General features: G+C 28.5%; 1 protein-coding gene across 3 annotated transcripts; it reads left to right on the top strand.

Moving 5' to 3' along the window:
• The first annotated feature begins 5 nt into the window (after positions 1-5).
• Positions 6-3,036, top strand: LOC111618772 (T-cell activation Rho GTPase-activating protein-like). 3 transcript variants are annotated; one of them, XM_023360352.1, is made up of 7 exons: positions 6-177; positions 356-422; positions 492-632; positions 724-833; positions 918-1,176; positions 1,255-1,788; positions 2,848-3,036. In XM_023360352.1, exons 1-7 carry the CDS (start codon positions 101-103, stop codon positions 2,968-2,970), a joined length of 1,311 nt encoding a protein of 436 aa, XP_023216120.1. In that variant the 5' UTR covers positions 6-100; the 3' UTR covers positions 2,971-3,036. The 3 variants fall into 3 exon arrangements, with proteins under 3 accessions (XP_023216120.1, XP_023216114.1, XP_023216126.1); XM_023360346.1 differs by having other exon boundaries at positions 7-177; positions 492-653; XM_023360358.1 differs by having other exon boundaries at positions 50-150; positions 492-653.
• Positions 3,037-17,897: the final 14,861 nt, after the last annotated feature.

Raw genomic sequence — 17,897 nt, 5'->3', positions numbered from 1 at the left:
ATATTTAAATTGAATTATATTCTATTCGTTTGATTTCTTCTATGAGCATAAAAATAAGAATTAAATTCTTAGATGTTCGAAGATGTAAATATAAATTTTCATGACTGTGTTAAAGAATAAGATTATGACATTAATGAGGAAGAGGAAAGAGTATAATTCTTCATTTAATAGCAATAAGTAACTAATTAATGTTATTGTATGATAGTTAATGTGTGATCTCCGCCATCTTGTCTTTAAAATTGCGGTGATTGCTTTCAAAAAACATTATGGCCACAAGATATAATACACATGAAAATTCTTTTTTTAAAAAAGAAAAAAAAAGTCCTTGCATTAACATAAATGGAAATCTTTTCAGATTAGAATATGGCGTATCAATCGAAAAATTAATGGAATTTGGATCTGTCCTTCCCGTATCATTAAAAGTAATTTAATTCAATAATTTGAATTTATTTTTACAGTTAACTATGCTTTATATTTATTTTATTTTGAAGGAAATTTTGATAAAATTACACACAGAAGCTCATCAAACAGTACATGTTTTTGGAGTTACTCCATTCGTTTCCATACATCGTCCATTAAAACAGAATATTAGTAACGGTAATCGTATCAAATGGAAAAAAGTTGGAATCCACGTAGTTGCAGTCATATTTAAAGTGATATATAAATTTTATAATCATTACAAAATTTGTTTAAAATATTTTTCCTTATTATATATTTTTACAGTATTTTCTACGCTCTCTCCCATATTCTCTTTTACATCCTGATTATTATTACGAATGGATCAACATAGAAATTAATTTGACTTCTCTCTCTGTTTATTCCTACGTAAAGAGGTAAGATGAAATTAAATTATGTCTTTCAAGATAATAATTCTGTTGTAATTTTATTACTATAAAAACTTTTTGCATATTCGGTAGATTAATCAATCAATTGCCAGAATCTCATAGAATTTTGTTGAATCATCTGTTAATGATATTACGTCGCATATGCCAGTCAGTTCCAGTTACTCTCTCCACTCCAATTATAGTCGGTTATTTTATTGGACCTTACGTATTATGGAATCCAGAATTAGGATTTTGCACCTTTCCTTCTCGAGGAATCCATCTACAACTAGCGAATATAATGAAATATTTAATCATCCACATGGATTCCTTATTCCAAAATATGTTTATCGAAGTAGGTACCAATTAATTAGTTAATATATATATATATATTTTCTTTTAAAAATTTAATAGACGAATTTTTTGTTCACAGCAAATATTTCCAATGGACATTAAACCAAATGATAAACCATTAAATCAGCGTAATTTTTATTACTCCAGTTTTGTCTATCATACAACTGATATGAATGTCACAAAAATCAAAAATAATAGCTCTTCTACTCTATTAACTTCTGTTAATACGAATGATAGGGGTGTGGATACTTTAAATCTTTCTATAGAAACAAGTAATTCTGACATTACTCAGAGTGTTAGAGGTGTACAAAGAAAGAAAAAATCAAAATTAATTATTTCTCTGAAATGGTCAATTCATTCTGAACTACATCCATTTGATTTGGATAAAGATATTGAAAGCCAAAATCAATCAAGAAGAACTTTTGAGGAAAGAAAGGGGTATGGTAAAGCTGCGAAATGGTGTTTGAGACATCAGTTAATTGAAGGAAAAATCTCTCTTCCTTCTTGGATCTATCAATTTGAGAATTGGAAAATGGATAGCGATGAATTGCCCAGTTGGATATTAAATTCTAATTTTACTATGAACATGAACGACCTAACAAAGATAACAGAAGTTAGTGATTATTGTTTTAGTACAATATTGTTTTACATATATTTTATGCTTATTTAAATTTGGTATTGACATACAATGGCGGCTCTGAATGTAGGATAAACATACAATCGCTAGATCACTCGTGTAAAAAAAACCTCTCTGGACTCCAAATCTAGGATTCAGTAAATAGATGAAAAACTTAACATTTTAATTTTCATTAAGATAATATATTCGATTTAAGATTTTCGAATATATAGAACAAAATTTTATTATTATCGTGGTGTAAATTCGATATACCACTACAGAAAAATACATGCAAATCAGGATTTTCAGCGCAGTTAGTGGTGGATTTCCCATTACACCTACTAGGAACGTGCTTAGAGGCGTATGCATATTGTGGGTCTGAGTTTCGTATTAAACGAGTTTAATGCCCGATTTTTCAAATTTTTCTGTGGCCGTAAATTTCCTGTAATCATGCCGTTTCTCAAGAGTCTATTCACAAAATGATTACAAAATTGTCTAGTTTATAACTTTTTGAGGTTGCTCTCTTGTGTCTCAAGAAAACAAATAACATACTTTTTAGGTAAAAGTATGTCGATGAGAGATTTTAATGGCATAATGTTGTGGTGGCATGGAAACGTAGCGTATATCTTAATTTCCTGTATTTACACGAAATACAAGAGAAAATGAATGATGGACCTATCAAAGGATGCAGGTTACACGGGAAAACAGGTTAGAGTTAAAAGTACCGACCATTTTGACTTAACGTAGACTTATTATATGGAAAATACAGTAGACCCCCTATAACACTGTTGATTATTCTGTTTTATATGAATTCCATGTTGTACGAGTCACTTAGACTTTACAAATACATAAGCCGTTCACAGCCCGGCCCACGTATTTGTATTTCTTACCGTAATCTTTGATTTCCTCAAATTGTTATTATCTATTTATTTAGTGAAACTTTTTCATTTTATATATTATATTCGATATTTATAAGGGAACCACTATATTAATAAAAGTATTTTTTTTAATCTCATATAGTTTCTGTATATATAAATATATTTTTTTTCTTTTTAGGTGAAATCAGATCTATTGAGAAAATTAATTTTCGAAACGGAACAGAAGAAACATCTTCGAACATGTCGAAGAATTTATAATAATATGGATTCTTTAAGAAAAATAATTGATGAATTGTTTTAAAAAATGAATATTAAAAAATAAAAATTAATGTTAATAAAAATCTTTCTAAATTTTATCATCAGATGTCGCCACTATAAAAGTTAAAAGTTTATTTATGTAATTTTCTATTTTCAAATAAAATACGAAATTTAAGTAATTATTTTAGATTAAGACCCAATATCAAAGGATTTGCCATTATTTTTTCGCCTATATCTATACACTTATATTGAGAATGAATGATTTATAAAACATATAATTATACATTTGGAAATTAGTGTGTCCTTATAAATTAGAAAAAATTCAAACTTAACTATTAAAAAAAAAACATTGTTATATTAAAAGCCATAATAAATACAGACTGTCACAAAAGTCCCTATTCATTTTATTCAAATAGGTTAAAAGATATGTTTAATAATTTGATAATATGTAAGGTCTTTCAGAGGTTGAAGAGAGATCCATGCCTTACTTTTTGAGGCTTTAGTACATTAAAAAATGATGATAAAACATTTCAGAAAATCGTGTTAATTTTTTGAATAATAAAATTTGATTTAAAAAAATTAAGTTTTCTCTTAAAACATTATTATAGCAATATAATCATTAATAAAATCTTTGAATTAAAATTTATACACATATGTTTATATCGTGTCACGCTCACTGCCACGTTCTTGGAATATTATTCAAGATTTTCTAATACACTCAAAATAAATATTCATATTTTAATGTGTAATAAACAAAGACATATATAAATATACATGTTGTACCGCTGTTCTAATTCACGAGTGCACTCCAGATTGATCTAGACTAATTCGCGCACCATTTGCACAAAAATTCACGAACTACTTTGTCATATTTTTGCATTGAATTTCTTAAATTTTTCCTAAAGGTTCATCACTGATTCAGCCAGGCGCTCAGTAGAGCAGCCGGGTGATGAGTTGGCTGCGGAGGTATAGAGAGAGCCGGAGTAAATGGAGCAAATGACCCAAACTTTTCCGTCGTTTTTCTGACATTTAGACGAAACGCCCCGTCCAAATGTCGTAGAAAAATGGCAATGTAAAGATTTGAAAAACTAAAAATTATAATAATTACCACTGGTCAGACCTCCGGCTACACTCAGGAAGTTTGACCTCCCAATAGCTTTTTCGACTAGACGTGAGAAGGCAAAGAGATATAGTCAGTGTTGCATCCAAATTCAAAATGTCTAAAATTGGTGGTTTGTTTGTTTCTCCCGAAGCATAATTTCTGGCTAAATACTGTTCTTATAATTAAACTTTTTTTCTATTTAATCTAAAAAATGAAGTGATAGTAAGTTTTGTCTGATTTCATTGAACAAAAAAAAAATTGTTCTTCCCAGTTGCTGAAGCATTAGATCAGTGTTTCTCAACCTCTAACAAATCGTCGCCCCCTTCAGTACAAAATACTGATACCGAGGGCCAAGACTAACGCCAAATTCGTACTGCATCGAATAGACTAGTGACTAGTATAATGTTATTTGTTTAATTATTGTACGATATAACGAATAAAATATCTAATTATTCTTAATATAATGTTTTACTATATCGCCCAGAAAATTGTTTTTCGCCCCCCAAAATATAAATTGTTATTAATCGTTCCACAACATAGAAAAACACCGACACGGGGCGATATCGCCCCCGTTGAAAAACACTGCATTAGACAAGTTGAAGAATTCTATGAAAATATACTTATGATACTTAAGAAACTAGAATACTCAAAATTTAATTCAATAAAGAAAGAAGTTAAATAAAAAAAAATATCAAGTAAAATACTCTTATAAATAAATTATTTATGGCACTGGCTAGTTGAAATGACTGTCAAATCAGCTCCTATATATCATATGCGTTTAAATGCAAGTTGAATGTAATGACTTTAATTCAATCGCTAAAAAAAAACTATTAAAAATTTAGTAAAATTTGGGAATCGATACATATCCATAGTAAACTTTAAGAACTCAAACAAAATATGTGATAGAAAATTGGCAGTTATTCCTACGAGATTAAGAATTTGATTCATCGACATCTTTTTAAGAGATAGGATCCACAATGATAATAATATAATTGTGCTCTAGACAGATCTTTTTTAATAAAGAAAATCTATAACAATTCAAAGAGGCTAGAGATTCGTCTAGTATTATTGGGCCAAAAGCCAAAGTCGGTTTCTATTCTAAGAGTTTTAAAAAGTCATAAACATCAGGAGAGTTGTTAGTCATTCTATGTTAATTTTATTATTATTGTACTTCATGCCCTTAGATATTCTATTGTTTTATTTAAGTTTATTATTTGCGTGTTTGTAATCTATATATTTAACTATTTTTTCCCATATTTTCCTTTACTATTGTTGCATATATATATATATTGTTTTGTTTGTTCGAAATTCTTGCTGTCTTCTAATTTTATCTTTATACAGTACATCCTGTTCCCATTGTATTTAGATTTTAGTTTGTGAATATTTATTTTTGATTGTTCTCTACTCTTTAACTTGGCGTATTTTTATATATTTAGCATATTTTGGGACTAAAGATTTTCGTTTTATGATCTAATTTATTGATTGGTGTAAATTTTATATTATAACAGTATGAACTGTCGTATTTAAGTACCGTATATTTTTGTTAGTCATCTCTGTATGATATTATATAATTAAAATTGAATTTCCAAGGACTAATTTCGATTTATAGTACTGGAAAACAGATGGTTTCGCTTTACGATGGTTTTCCAGGATCGTAAAAAGGAGGGGTCATATTAAATATTAGAGAATTGTAAGTCAAGTGAAAGATAATAACAAGAAAAATTCCAAAAATTAAAGCTGAAACATCGTTTAATTTCTTCTTTAAAACGTGAAATAAGTGATCAAAATAATTTTAAATTATATACAAAAGTCATTTTTAATCCTCACTTTTATTATAAAAAATATGAGTATTTATAATAAAAACTAGTAAAAAAAAACAATTGATATAATTATCAATATAAACCTAAAATTTTCTAATTATTTACATACATAACTATAAAATAATTTATAATTGTTAATTGGGATACAATTTAAGTTTAATAACAATAAATAGAAAGTATTACTTTAAAATCACTCGAATAAAAACACAAGAAATTTTTAAATAGGTATTAAGTTTTATACTTGGTGATTGGAAGAATTCAAAAATGAATTAACCAATGAAAATTAAAAGAGTGGTCAAAGTCCGCCTATGATGACACATCTGAGTAACAACGAAATAAATTAACTTCTCTAGGAGTTAGACAAAGTTCATTTATGGTCATCTATATGGTTAGACAATGTAAGGACACATAGGCTTCGGACCACCCGTCTCTACCACATCGCCATTCGCTTAATATATGCTGTCTATCGGCGATACTAACGTCAAAGTTGTTATCATTTAAGTCAATTAAACTTTCGATTAATTAAACATTTCGCATAAAAGTCATAAAATTTATAAATGATCTTCTATACATTATTATAATTTATAAAAAATATGATTAATATCCTTATAGTTTTGTAATAAAACGAGCTTTTTAAGAGTTAAAAAAGGCCAGATGAGTTGAATTGTACGGTTTCTCTACTTTTTACCTGTTGAATGATTTTCTAATGTTTAATTAAATAATCATTTATAACAATTATTTATTTATTAAAATTATTAATAATTACTATTTAAATTATTTAATAATTAAATTGCATTTTTTTTAAAGGGTTTAAACGGGTTTAAACGGGTATAAAAACGTATGAATCGTATTTCATTATATATAATTTAATTATTTTAGATTTATTTTTATAAAATTTGAATAAATAAATTCGATATTCTTTACAGGAAATCGATTTCTTAAGATTTGTTGAATGCTTAGACGAAGTTTTTTTTATAGTAAACTTTAAAATAAATATAGAATTACATAAAATTAATTAGATTGTAAAATGATATAATACTAATTAAAGTTAAATTCACTTTTACTATGAAAAAAAGAAGGAAAAAAACAACACGGAAAGGCGACATTTAAGATCGTTTCGTATAGTCAGAGTGGCCCAAAAATCAGTTTAACCGTGTTTTATGTGTTCCGGTATTTGTGAATATAAATCGTAAATTGAGTTAGAACAAAGCGCTAACAGAAGCATAATTTTAAAAAATATGATTAAGTGCTTAAGAGCAATTTATTATTTACAATAGTTAACTGACTTTTGATTCATCCTGTATATAAATTTTTAGTTAATTTTTTTTTTATTTACAAAGATTAAGTAATTTTTGAGCTATTTTATGTATAAGCTATTGCCAATTAAGATAAGAAGCTTTACCATTATAATAGCTAACTGACTTTTGGACCACCCCCTGAAACGTAATAAACGTAATACAAAAATTTCACATCCCTACACCAGGAACTAGCTAAACATTTAACTCATATCATCAACAATCCACAAGACATGCCAAATTTTCTCACGCATAAAACACCCACATGAAACCAAAAAACAACAATGCTAAAGACTCTTCACAGTATNTTAAAAATAGAATTTTTATTACTTAGCAAAAGAAACTCTTTAATTTAAATCACTTTCGTATTATATTTTTATATATAAAAGACTAAATTTTGGGATCCTCTCTGTATCTGGATCTAGCCAACTGGCATTTTGATCGGGCCTCAGATACAGATGGGCCCCAAAATTTCTTTTATTCCTATTTAAGTCAACGTATACCTTTAACTTACATTTTATTTTATTGTATTTTAATAAATTTAATTGTAAGAATCAAAATATTTCCTTTAAACTATTAAGAAATTAAGTATAAAGAAATATCATCTGTAAATTCTATAATTTCTATTCAGATTTTTCATACCAATTTATATTTAGTAGAAAGGAAATTAACGGTTTTATATGAAAAATAATATGTCATAAAAGAGATTTAAAAGCATTCTTTGTTATATTAAAATTTAAAAAATCTTTCTGTATTGATGTCGTAACTATCTCTATTAAAAGTAATAGCAGATGTAATTTCTATGCCCTTGGCCTATTTTGATTAATTTATCCTTTTTGCAAGGTCGTTTATGATCGTGCTTATACAAAAATTTGATGATTTCTCTATATAAAAATATCTCACATTTTTTTTAAATGGATAATATAACAGTTTAAAAACTTTTTTTCTAAGTAACTATATAGAAATTTAACTGCAAAGACTGTAAAAATTTAACTATAAAAACTATATTTAATATACTTTATTAATATATAAATCTATTTAAAATTTTATACAGATTTATAAGAAATTCTTCAGGAAATATCAAATTTTATATATGTTAATTAATATCAGGTGATGTTTGTATATTAAAACCATTACGAATGCAAATTTTTATGGCCTTATAAATAATTAAACTTTAATTAAATTAGTGAATAGTCTCTTACTACCTCAGCTATTTTAATCCATTAAAAAAAACCACATATCATCATGAATTGTGTTAATTTATGATAAGATAGAACAAATGTATAATCAAGATAAGCTGTATAATTTGTTTTTTTTTTTAAATTATAAGTTGAATGGACTGTTGAAAACATATTTCTTCTTGTAAACTTAATGATTTTTTCAGTTGTCACAACAAATATGCTTTAAATTTCCTCGTAGGCATTGTTTTTAAAATTGTTAAAACATTTATATCAATGCAAAACGCGTGACATTCATCTGCTACAGACTCCTATTTAATATTCGCGACTGAGATCGCTTCATTCGTTGTTTTGTATGATTGCGTGACAATTATAAGTACCAATCATCACGCAAGATGCTCAGGTTAGAGGTATATTTCACATCTCATCTTCTTTATCTAAATTAGTATACTTATTGCTTTATTTGCACGATTTGTTCCATAAAAAAAATTAACTACGAATCCCGATTATAAATTTGTTTTTAATCGGAATTAAGAACGATGTTTCTTAATTTCTTTTTAAATTATTAATCTTTAAAGATCATTTAATGGAGAAGAGGTAAGTGTAAAGTCTATTCGTCGATCAGTAAGTACGAAATTAGTTTATAAAATAGAGTTTTTGTTTTACTATTTCCGCCTTGTGGGCATCAAAGAGGGCCTTCTTTAGGCCATCGTGGCCTGAAAAAGGTCTTCTTGTAAGTAGTCAGGGAGGAGTCTGGTAAACAACTTTCTAATGTATATTTTTATATAATGATAAGAGTAACTATTGCGTAAATTATAAAACAAGTTTTTATATTTCCTATGGAGTGTCACTTTCATAAAATGATAACACTACAGGAAAGGATAAAAATTATCTCGCTTAATTATCACAGGATGCACAGACTTTTCGTTTAGTAACATTTATTTATGTTACGAACATTTATATACGTCTTTCTAAAAATTAGCGATGGGTGCCACTTAGGAATTCATAAATTTCGAAAATCCAAGTAATTTGCTACCTTCTTTACAATCTGGTCAAAATCCCGACAGATGCTTAAGAAGGAAAGAGCGGCAGTAATAGAAATAATACTATAAGATATTGTCAATCTGTAATTATGAGAAATTGGTTTAAAAGAAGTACATGTTAGACATCGCGGATGCAACCACAAAAGTGTCAACTATGCAAACAAATTGAGAAAGTAGACCTATTAGCAATAAATTCTCATAGCCCGCACAAGAATGAACCTATCTCTGTATTTTATTTAAATATATATCCTATTAAATGCAATGGAGCACTTACAGAAATATATGAGATTGCTATCGAAGGTATAATTATTTTAGAAAGTCAAGGACATTCAAACTTTTTTGAACGTCTAGAGGAAACTGGGGATTTTTCTCTAGTCCGGAGGAAACTTAAGGGCCCTTAGTAGTTCTTACATCTATAAAATGAATGTTATTTTTACTAACAGTATATAAAACCTTTACGGCTGCTTTTAAATAAATTTCAAAGTTTATTAGGAATTTAAAAGAAAAAAACGATTTAAAAATCAGTTTAACTATTCTATTCTCGATTTTACGGTATTATTTTAAACTAAAAAATCTAATTATTTAATTTTATTTTAAGACAATTAAACATAAGAGAAATGTTTTATTCTTTTCCTTGAATTTCAGGTTTAAACTCCTGAAATGCAATCTGAAATGTATAATGAATAAATTCAATTTGTTGCAGTTTTTCTTTAACTCCTTAATGAAATTATAATACAGTATTTAATAAATATCCTTCCGTATATTTTTAAATAAAGTTTATTTTTCAGTTATCTTTGATTACAGTATAAGAATATCAATATATTCGGAATTCTTAAAATAGGATCGTCCACTAATTACATGTACAATTTTTGAATCACTTTTGACTCTTTCACATCTTGTTGTGTACAGTAATGTACTTTTGGCAAAATCCCTTCCCTTTAATTATATGTACATGGACCCCCTTGACTCAGGAACGGATTTAGGGGGTGCGCAGGACGTTCAGGGGAAGCGCTTCTACAGTTTTCCTCGAGTAGAGCTGAGGACTTCAATAGTAAAAAATTTTGTAAAGCATATTGTTTCCTTTCAGCACTCTCTAAAGATTTCTGTATCCTCTATTGCTGACATTGAAGAAATGAAGAAGTTCTGCAAATATTTTCTGATACTTTATTCACAAGGCTTATAAGAAATTCGTATGCCACTAATACCACTAAAACTATCAGAAAATCACTTATGGCTGCTGCTATTTTCGTTGTGAATTTGTCTCTTTAATCCGATTTTCAGTTCGGTAGACTATCATATACAGCATTCAGGTTATGAACTTCTTTTATTGGTTTGTCATATGCATTTCGGACTCAATTGTAATTTAAGTCCCTCTTCAGTACAAACTGTTTTCTCCATCCATTTCAGAAAATCAATCAATCAATCATCAATCAATCAATCAACATTTATTTGCTATGGCTTTCGCCTTTGCAAAGGGGTTACAAAATCGTGTATCGTTAATAATACAAAGATTGTTATACATGGTTTCAAAAAGAACAACAACACAAACAGTAAATGATAATAACAATAAAGCTTAATTAATAATGAATTATGTTAGCATATTTAATAAATAACAGAAAAATTTATAAACTTTAAATAACATATCAGAACTTAAATTGTCGTCATATAAGCAAAACATATCAAAATCGGTTGTCAATAAAGTATCTCTTAAATGCTCGGTAATTTCGCAAGATACAAATAAATGGTTTTTAATACTTTCACAAAGTCTATTACATAATGGACAGTTAGAATGGGCAGATATATTCATTCTGCGCCTATTTAATACAATAGTATAGTCGTTGAGACGTAACTGAATTATTAAAGATTTAATATTATATTTTAAATTTGATAATAAATAATATCGAGGTGTCCATGGAGATACAAAGGAAGTCTCAAGAAACCTACACTTTTGCTCAATATAATGAATGTCTTGGGTCCNCATATAGAAACCCTCTGAATAAGGAATAACAGTTGAATTTTTTAATTCTCGTCCATTCGACGATCCGACGATTTCCCTAGTGATAAAAAAGGTTCAATCTTCATCAGCTTATTACTTAATAAATCAAACGTAAAGTTTTCTCCATTAATTGTTAGGCAATCAGCTCTCATAAACGCATCTTTTCCGGTCTTCTTAGCCTCTTGATAAAAAAGAAAAAGATTTTTCCTCCTAATCCTCGATATCCAGTGCAGATCATCAAAAAACTTTACCTTAGAACATCCTTCCCTTTTCTGAATATTGTGAACATTCCGGTAGATAAGTTTTTTATCGGAGATAGTATCAAGTTTTGCCACCACCAAATTATTTTTTGAAATTATTTTAAGATCTTTCACCAGAATTGAATCACCACTAGGTCTTTTAATAGACGACAAAATGTCGGAAGCCAAAGACACAACTTCAGACGAGTTTCCATCTAATCCAGCAATAACAATATTATTTCTCTGCTGTTCATTTATCGATGAATCTAAGAGATATAAAAAATAGGAGGTCGAAGCAGTATATGAGGTATTTAAGTTAGAAATTTCCTCTACCTTTTCTTCTACATTAAGGAGACATTGTTCAAAATCTTTATGCAAATTTGCCAGCCATTCAAATTTAGTAGATAAATCTTCAAGTTTAGTCAAGATGGTATCAAATTTTTCCTCTAAAAAAGAAAATAAATTTTGGGGTACATTTGGAGAAGGAGTCAAAGGAGGAAAAAAAGATTCCAGTCGCTGAGATTTCAGAGTCGGTTCACTAGGAGATCTTTGACGTTTCCCAACAGCAGAAATGGACGACTTTGAAAGAGGGGAGGAAGGTGGAGTGCGAGACATCGGTCCAGGGTTAGACTCAATATCTCCAATTATTAATAAAACACGTAATAATAAATATATATCAAAAACTTTAGTGAAACCAAAGTAAAGAATCACACTCTGTGTAGAAACAAACATATCCAAAGCGCTATACTTCAAAAAAAAAAAAAACAGCTCTCACAAAAACTCACCAACACTGACGAACGTCACAAGCGCCCCCCTCTTTCAGAAAATCACTTATGGCTGCTGCTATTTTCGTTGTGAATTTGTCTCTTTAATCCGATTTTCAGTTCGGTAGACTATCATATACAGCATTCAGGTTATGAACTTCTTTTATTGGTTTGTCATATGCATTTCGGACTCAATTGTAATTTAAGTCCCTGTTCAAAAGAGACAAATTCACAACGAAAATAGCAGCAGCCATAAGTGATTTTCTGAAAGAATATTTGAATATGGATGGAGAAAACAGTTTGTACTGAAGAGGGACTTAAATTACAATTGAGTCCGAAATGCATATGACAAACCAATAAAAGAAGTTCATAACCTGAATGCTGTATATGATAGTCTACCGAACTGAAAATCGGATTAAAGAGACAAATTCACAACCACTAAAACTAGTTCACGCCTTCACACCCTTCCTCTCTCGTACAATGATGTAAGCCTACTCTTCGCGATTTTTCCTGTTACTAAATTGAACACAATTAATAGACGCCCTGTATGATGAGAAAATGGTTTCTGCGTCAACTCTCAAAATAACAGCATAAAAGCAGTTATTTTTCTCGAAATTAATGCATAAATTCTATTTTCTCACTACTTTTTAACAATCAATTCTCAATAATTTATAATATGGATCTGACAGTGAGGCATTATAATCATCCTTTAGACTACGCGATCTTTTCCTTCTTCACTCTTTATTTGGAGGTTATGAATATAAAAATGGCGCTGAAACATCTGACTCAGTTCCCAGAACTCCCAAACGTACCACAGATACGAATAGAACGAAAACCCTTAAACAACACGTAACACTACACAATAATGATGATGATAATTGTTCTGTTGTTACTGTTTTCACACATTTTTAATACAAAATAGTCTGTTGTGATTACAATTTTGTTATATTGTGGAATGCAAATCGTATTTAACCTTTTGATTGTCCAAATTAATTATTAAAACAGAATGCTGAGATAACAATTAAAGTGTAACTAATCAACACTAGAACTTAACATAATTGAAATGAAAAGCAAATAACAAAAGTAATCGAATATAACTACAATTATCTTTCCTTGCCTGACATGATGAACATCATTAATCTAATCTTAAAGCATTGAATGTTTTTAAGCATCATGCAAAATAACAAGTAATCAAACCAATATGAAATGGACTCTATTATTGGTTTGTGTATGTCATTTACTTATTAGAAACATCCATTAGTTACATTAACACCATAGATAAGATAATTCGAAACTATTAAATGCTATTCTGGTCTGTTTGAATGCCTTATCAAAATTTATACAGTTTTAAGAAACTTACATTAATTATAAAATTTTGTTAATTGTTTTCTTCACTATAATTAATGTCATTGATATTAAAAATTCCATCATCGTTGCACATTATTTGATAGTATCTCTAAACAATTTTCCCTATAGAAAATAATGGCAATTGTCATTTTATATATTACATAGTTATTAAGAACATGTGTACAGCTTTGCTTTTGCATCATCGATATCTCAATTTAATGACTTTTGAAATGTTATTTGATAAATTTCAGTAAATTTATAGTTAAATTAATTATAATTTAAAACTTGGAAATTGCCATGAAAGAAATTTTCAGTTCCAAAATAAATAAGTAAATTAAATAAATAAAGCATAGTGATATGCATATTAACAAAAATCAGATACTATCTTTTCAAAATATTAAAGAAATCACTATTCCGAGAACATACGGTGTGTGGGTCACACACAGTACCATATAGCATTAAGGACAACATAAGCACCTGGGATTGGATGGCATGTAGATGGATGATAATAAGAACTATTGCCACAGGAGTATCGTTAGGAGTTATAGTTGAATTCAATCGTGTATCAATCCCCGAACTTTTTCGAGTGTAGAACACTTAATGAAATTTACGATCCTACATCGACTTCAAGTGAAAGTATATACATAGGTATATTAAAACGCTTTAATTAATTAACAATTAAATTAAAGTTACTTTCATTAAGTTGGTTGGCATCATTAGTGAAAGGATGTGGTTGATGAGTATTTACAAAGGTAATAATGTTTGACGAGTTTTAGACGTGCTGTAAGTCATCACGTACTGAGATTCAGTTTTTTTTTGTTGTTAAAACTGTTTTTACGTGACATTAAACCCTGAAATGCACTAGGGGAGAACCTGCATCATTAAAAAGTCTAATTATCCATCACTAATTATAGCTGAACTTGTGAGTACTTCAATAGTTTCATATTGTGAACAGTCGGTTTATGTGCTACATTTGACAAGTTTTTATATTTCTGCATTTCACCAGCTTTCGACCGTGTATGAACTTGGGAATGTAAGTAAAAATAGTCCCATCGCTGCATAAATCTTTGGATAATTTGTAATAATAGGCATATTTACATCCTAAAAACTTAATCGCTCTGAGTGATCTTTAGAGTTTATCGTCCTTTGGGGTCGATATAAATCACTTTGTGGACTCCCGATGTAGATGAAATCAAGATGTAAAATTATTGAATCCGATCTGAGAAAATAAATGAAAAGAACTGTTATGATCACAAAAAATAATATATTCAATGATCGAGGCTATCGATATTTGAACGCATTATAAGCAAATCACGTTAACCATAGATCAGAAAATTCCTATGTATTATCACCGCACACAGCGAGGTAGCCTACAATAAATAAGTCTGAAGAGTTAGTCTCTCGTGAATAAGATACGTGTATCCATTTGCATTTGTGTCATAACGTGTTTTAATTATTCAATAGATTGGTTCATTAAACAGTAAAAATTTTAAATATAATCTGATAACTCACATTTTCGTGTTGTATATCAGAGATGTCTAGGTACTGATGTGATAGAAACTTCGTAAAGCTCCGTAACTCTTGTCTAACCCTCCAACTGCGCAAGCAAAGATGTAATACAGTATACAGTATTAGTTTTAAAAATGTTTTCTCTGGCATAACAGTGATACCTTTCATCATTGTTGCATTAGACCTGTCTTGGATACGATGGCATTGTTGTTTTGAAATGAGTTCTCTTCGTGAATATGACACAATATTAGTAAAATACATGCAGCAGGAATATATCAGAAACTGCTCAATATATTCAGAATGATTCTGTCTATTCTAGGATATATTGAGCAGTTTATATTATTGATATATTCCTACGGCATGTAGTTTACTGACATTATGTTATATTCATATACAGAACCCATTTTTAAAAATCACAATTAATAAATTTTTGACAATAAAAGTTGTTATTTTCATTGAAAAAACTGTTTATTATTGTTTTAAAAAGTTTTTCCCGTTCATATATACAAGTTTTTTTAAGAAAGCAAGAAGGGAAAAAAAACACTTGTAAACTATTTCTTAACTTCGTATCAATAATATTCGATTTAACTATTTAAATTACTTCATTATGTATCCCTAAGCAATGTCGGATTACCATTAGACACGTGTGCAGTCAGTTTATGTGCCTAGGTGCCCCGAGTGTCGAGAAATAAAAAATAAATAAATAAATAAAGCAATTTTATCGTAGCAGCTGTGTATCATAATTCATAAATATTTTTTTTTTTTATAATTGTACGTGGTTATTTTATAATGCCATCAAATTATATAGAGCAAGATGCCCCACCTTCAATGCCTAAAGGTCCCGGAATATGCCTATTTAAGATTTTAGTTTTTATCGAAAATCCACGATCGTCTGAATAGTCTTTCCGAATATATCAGAAGAATCAAAATAAATAAATATCGCACGAGAAATAGTTTGCAGTCTTGAAGTATATACAACCAAAATTAAATTATAACGAAGTTTAAATTGAAATTGACAAAACTCTGGGCCTTTTTTTAAATGAAACGAACGAAAATCTCTAGTTACTGTTATGAGAAGAAAGTAAGTTCGACCATGAGCATGTTCATGAATTACGTAATATATTAAATAGTTTTATACCCAAAAAGAGTGGTCAAGGTCCGTCTATGACGTCGCTGATTAGTGATAACAACAATAGAATAACTTATTTTAAGTATAAACTCTTTATATATATATAAAGCTAGATGCAACCATACCACACAAGCATTGGGAGAAATAGTGATAGAGATGTACTAGCTTCCTGTGTATTTAAAGCTACATTATACAAATGCGACTATAGACTTCGGACCACCCTATCACGCATTATGGACTGAAACGTATTTATACGAGTGTCGAAACGGTAATAAAATTCAGTGGTGTATAAGACATGCTCAATTTCTATTGAAATTTTTCAAATTTTCGTTTCTATGAACATCACATGTGATATAGAAGTAAGAAATACAATATCGTTTTTAAGAAAATTTGCATAAGGTTTTATTATAATAAAATTATTTGAATTTATTTTTCAGATCTAGGCCAGAAGAGTTAAGTTGTATCAATCAAACTTTTTTTGTTTCAAGGTCAGTGATGTGTTTCGAAGGGAAGAGCATATATGCAAACGCATAAATTTTAATTCTTGCGATTTTAAGAATCGTTTTTATTCGTCATCTATTAATTTTTATTTATGAAAATTATATAAATAAAATGTAATAACCAATAACTTAATATGTTACTTGACATGACTTATGTTTCATATATTAAGCTCTAATTTGCTTATTACTGTATGAATATGAAATTAAACTTTTATTGCCGTCATTTATAAATATTATTACTATTTAATACGTAAAACTAATTAATGTAGAAGTAAATTAAATGAAAATTTTTCTTATTCGTCGATCGATATGTCAACCACATCACCCACGTATCACTATAGCAACGACATACCGTACTAGAAATGCGGTCTGGCCTAGATTTCTTTATAAATTTTAATTTTTATATTAAAAACAGAAAAATTTGTTGACAATTTTAAGTAATGTTAACGAAAAATGAAATTACTTTAAATTTTCTTTAAAAAATTTGTATTCATTTTTCTTCTATTAATGAAATTATTACATGATTAGTACACCACTCGAGTTATCTCCAATTCAAATATCTACTATATATACATATCAGAGCTCCTTTACTTTCGGGTGGTCCGAAGCCTATGGGGTTATACCCGATAACAGTTACTGACCTTACAATAAATAAGTTTGATTTCACCTAATAGGCGACCATGACCGCTCTTTTTTGCTTTTTCATTTATTTATTTACTTTTGAATATAAACTTTTTAAAATCCTAAACTAAAAGTCTTTTACACAATTCTAAAATTATTATTATTAATACGTGATACATATAGTTACGTAATAAATGAGTATAGTAACGTTTAAATATTTATTTAGCTTGCTTGTAAAATACATACTTTTTTAAATAATATTTATTTTAAATTAATAATGGAAATATAGTAAAAGGTTTTATTTTTTAATTCGTAAAAAAATTATATAAAATATTACTTATAAGTTATGAATTATATAATAATACTTATAACATTTATAAAGTAATATACTTATAGACAGGTAATAAAACCTTTAATCTTATAATTG

Source organism: Centruroides sculpturatus, unplaced genomic scaffold (assembly GCF_000671375.1).
Source record: "Centruroides sculpturatus isolate CEXI.00-Female unplaced genomic scaffold, Cexi_2.0 scaffold67, whole genome shotgun sequence".
NCBI classification, from domain to species: Eukaryota; Metazoa; Arthropoda; class Arachnida; order Scorpiones; family Buthidae; genus Centruroides; species Centruroides sculpturatus.
Note: the sequence above shows the minus strand (reverse complement) of the source record. Positions and strands in the feature narration are given on the sequence as shown.

What these genes read in the sequence shown, in the direction of transcription:
- LOC111618772 (XM_023360346.1), top strand. Translation starts at nt 101, where the DNA reads ATGACTGTGTTAAAGAATAAGATTATGACATTAATGAGGAAGAGGAAA. An exon ending in TCTTCATTTAATAGCAATAA is followed by an intron (nt 178 to 355) that starts GTAACTAATTAA and finishes AAATCTTTTCAG; the next exon opens with ATTAGAATATGGCGTATCAA. An exon ending in TCCAAAATATGTTTATCGAA is followed by an intron (nt 1,177 to 1,254) that starts GTAGGTACCAAT and finishes TTTTGTTCACAG; the next exon opens with CAAATATTTCCAATGGACAT.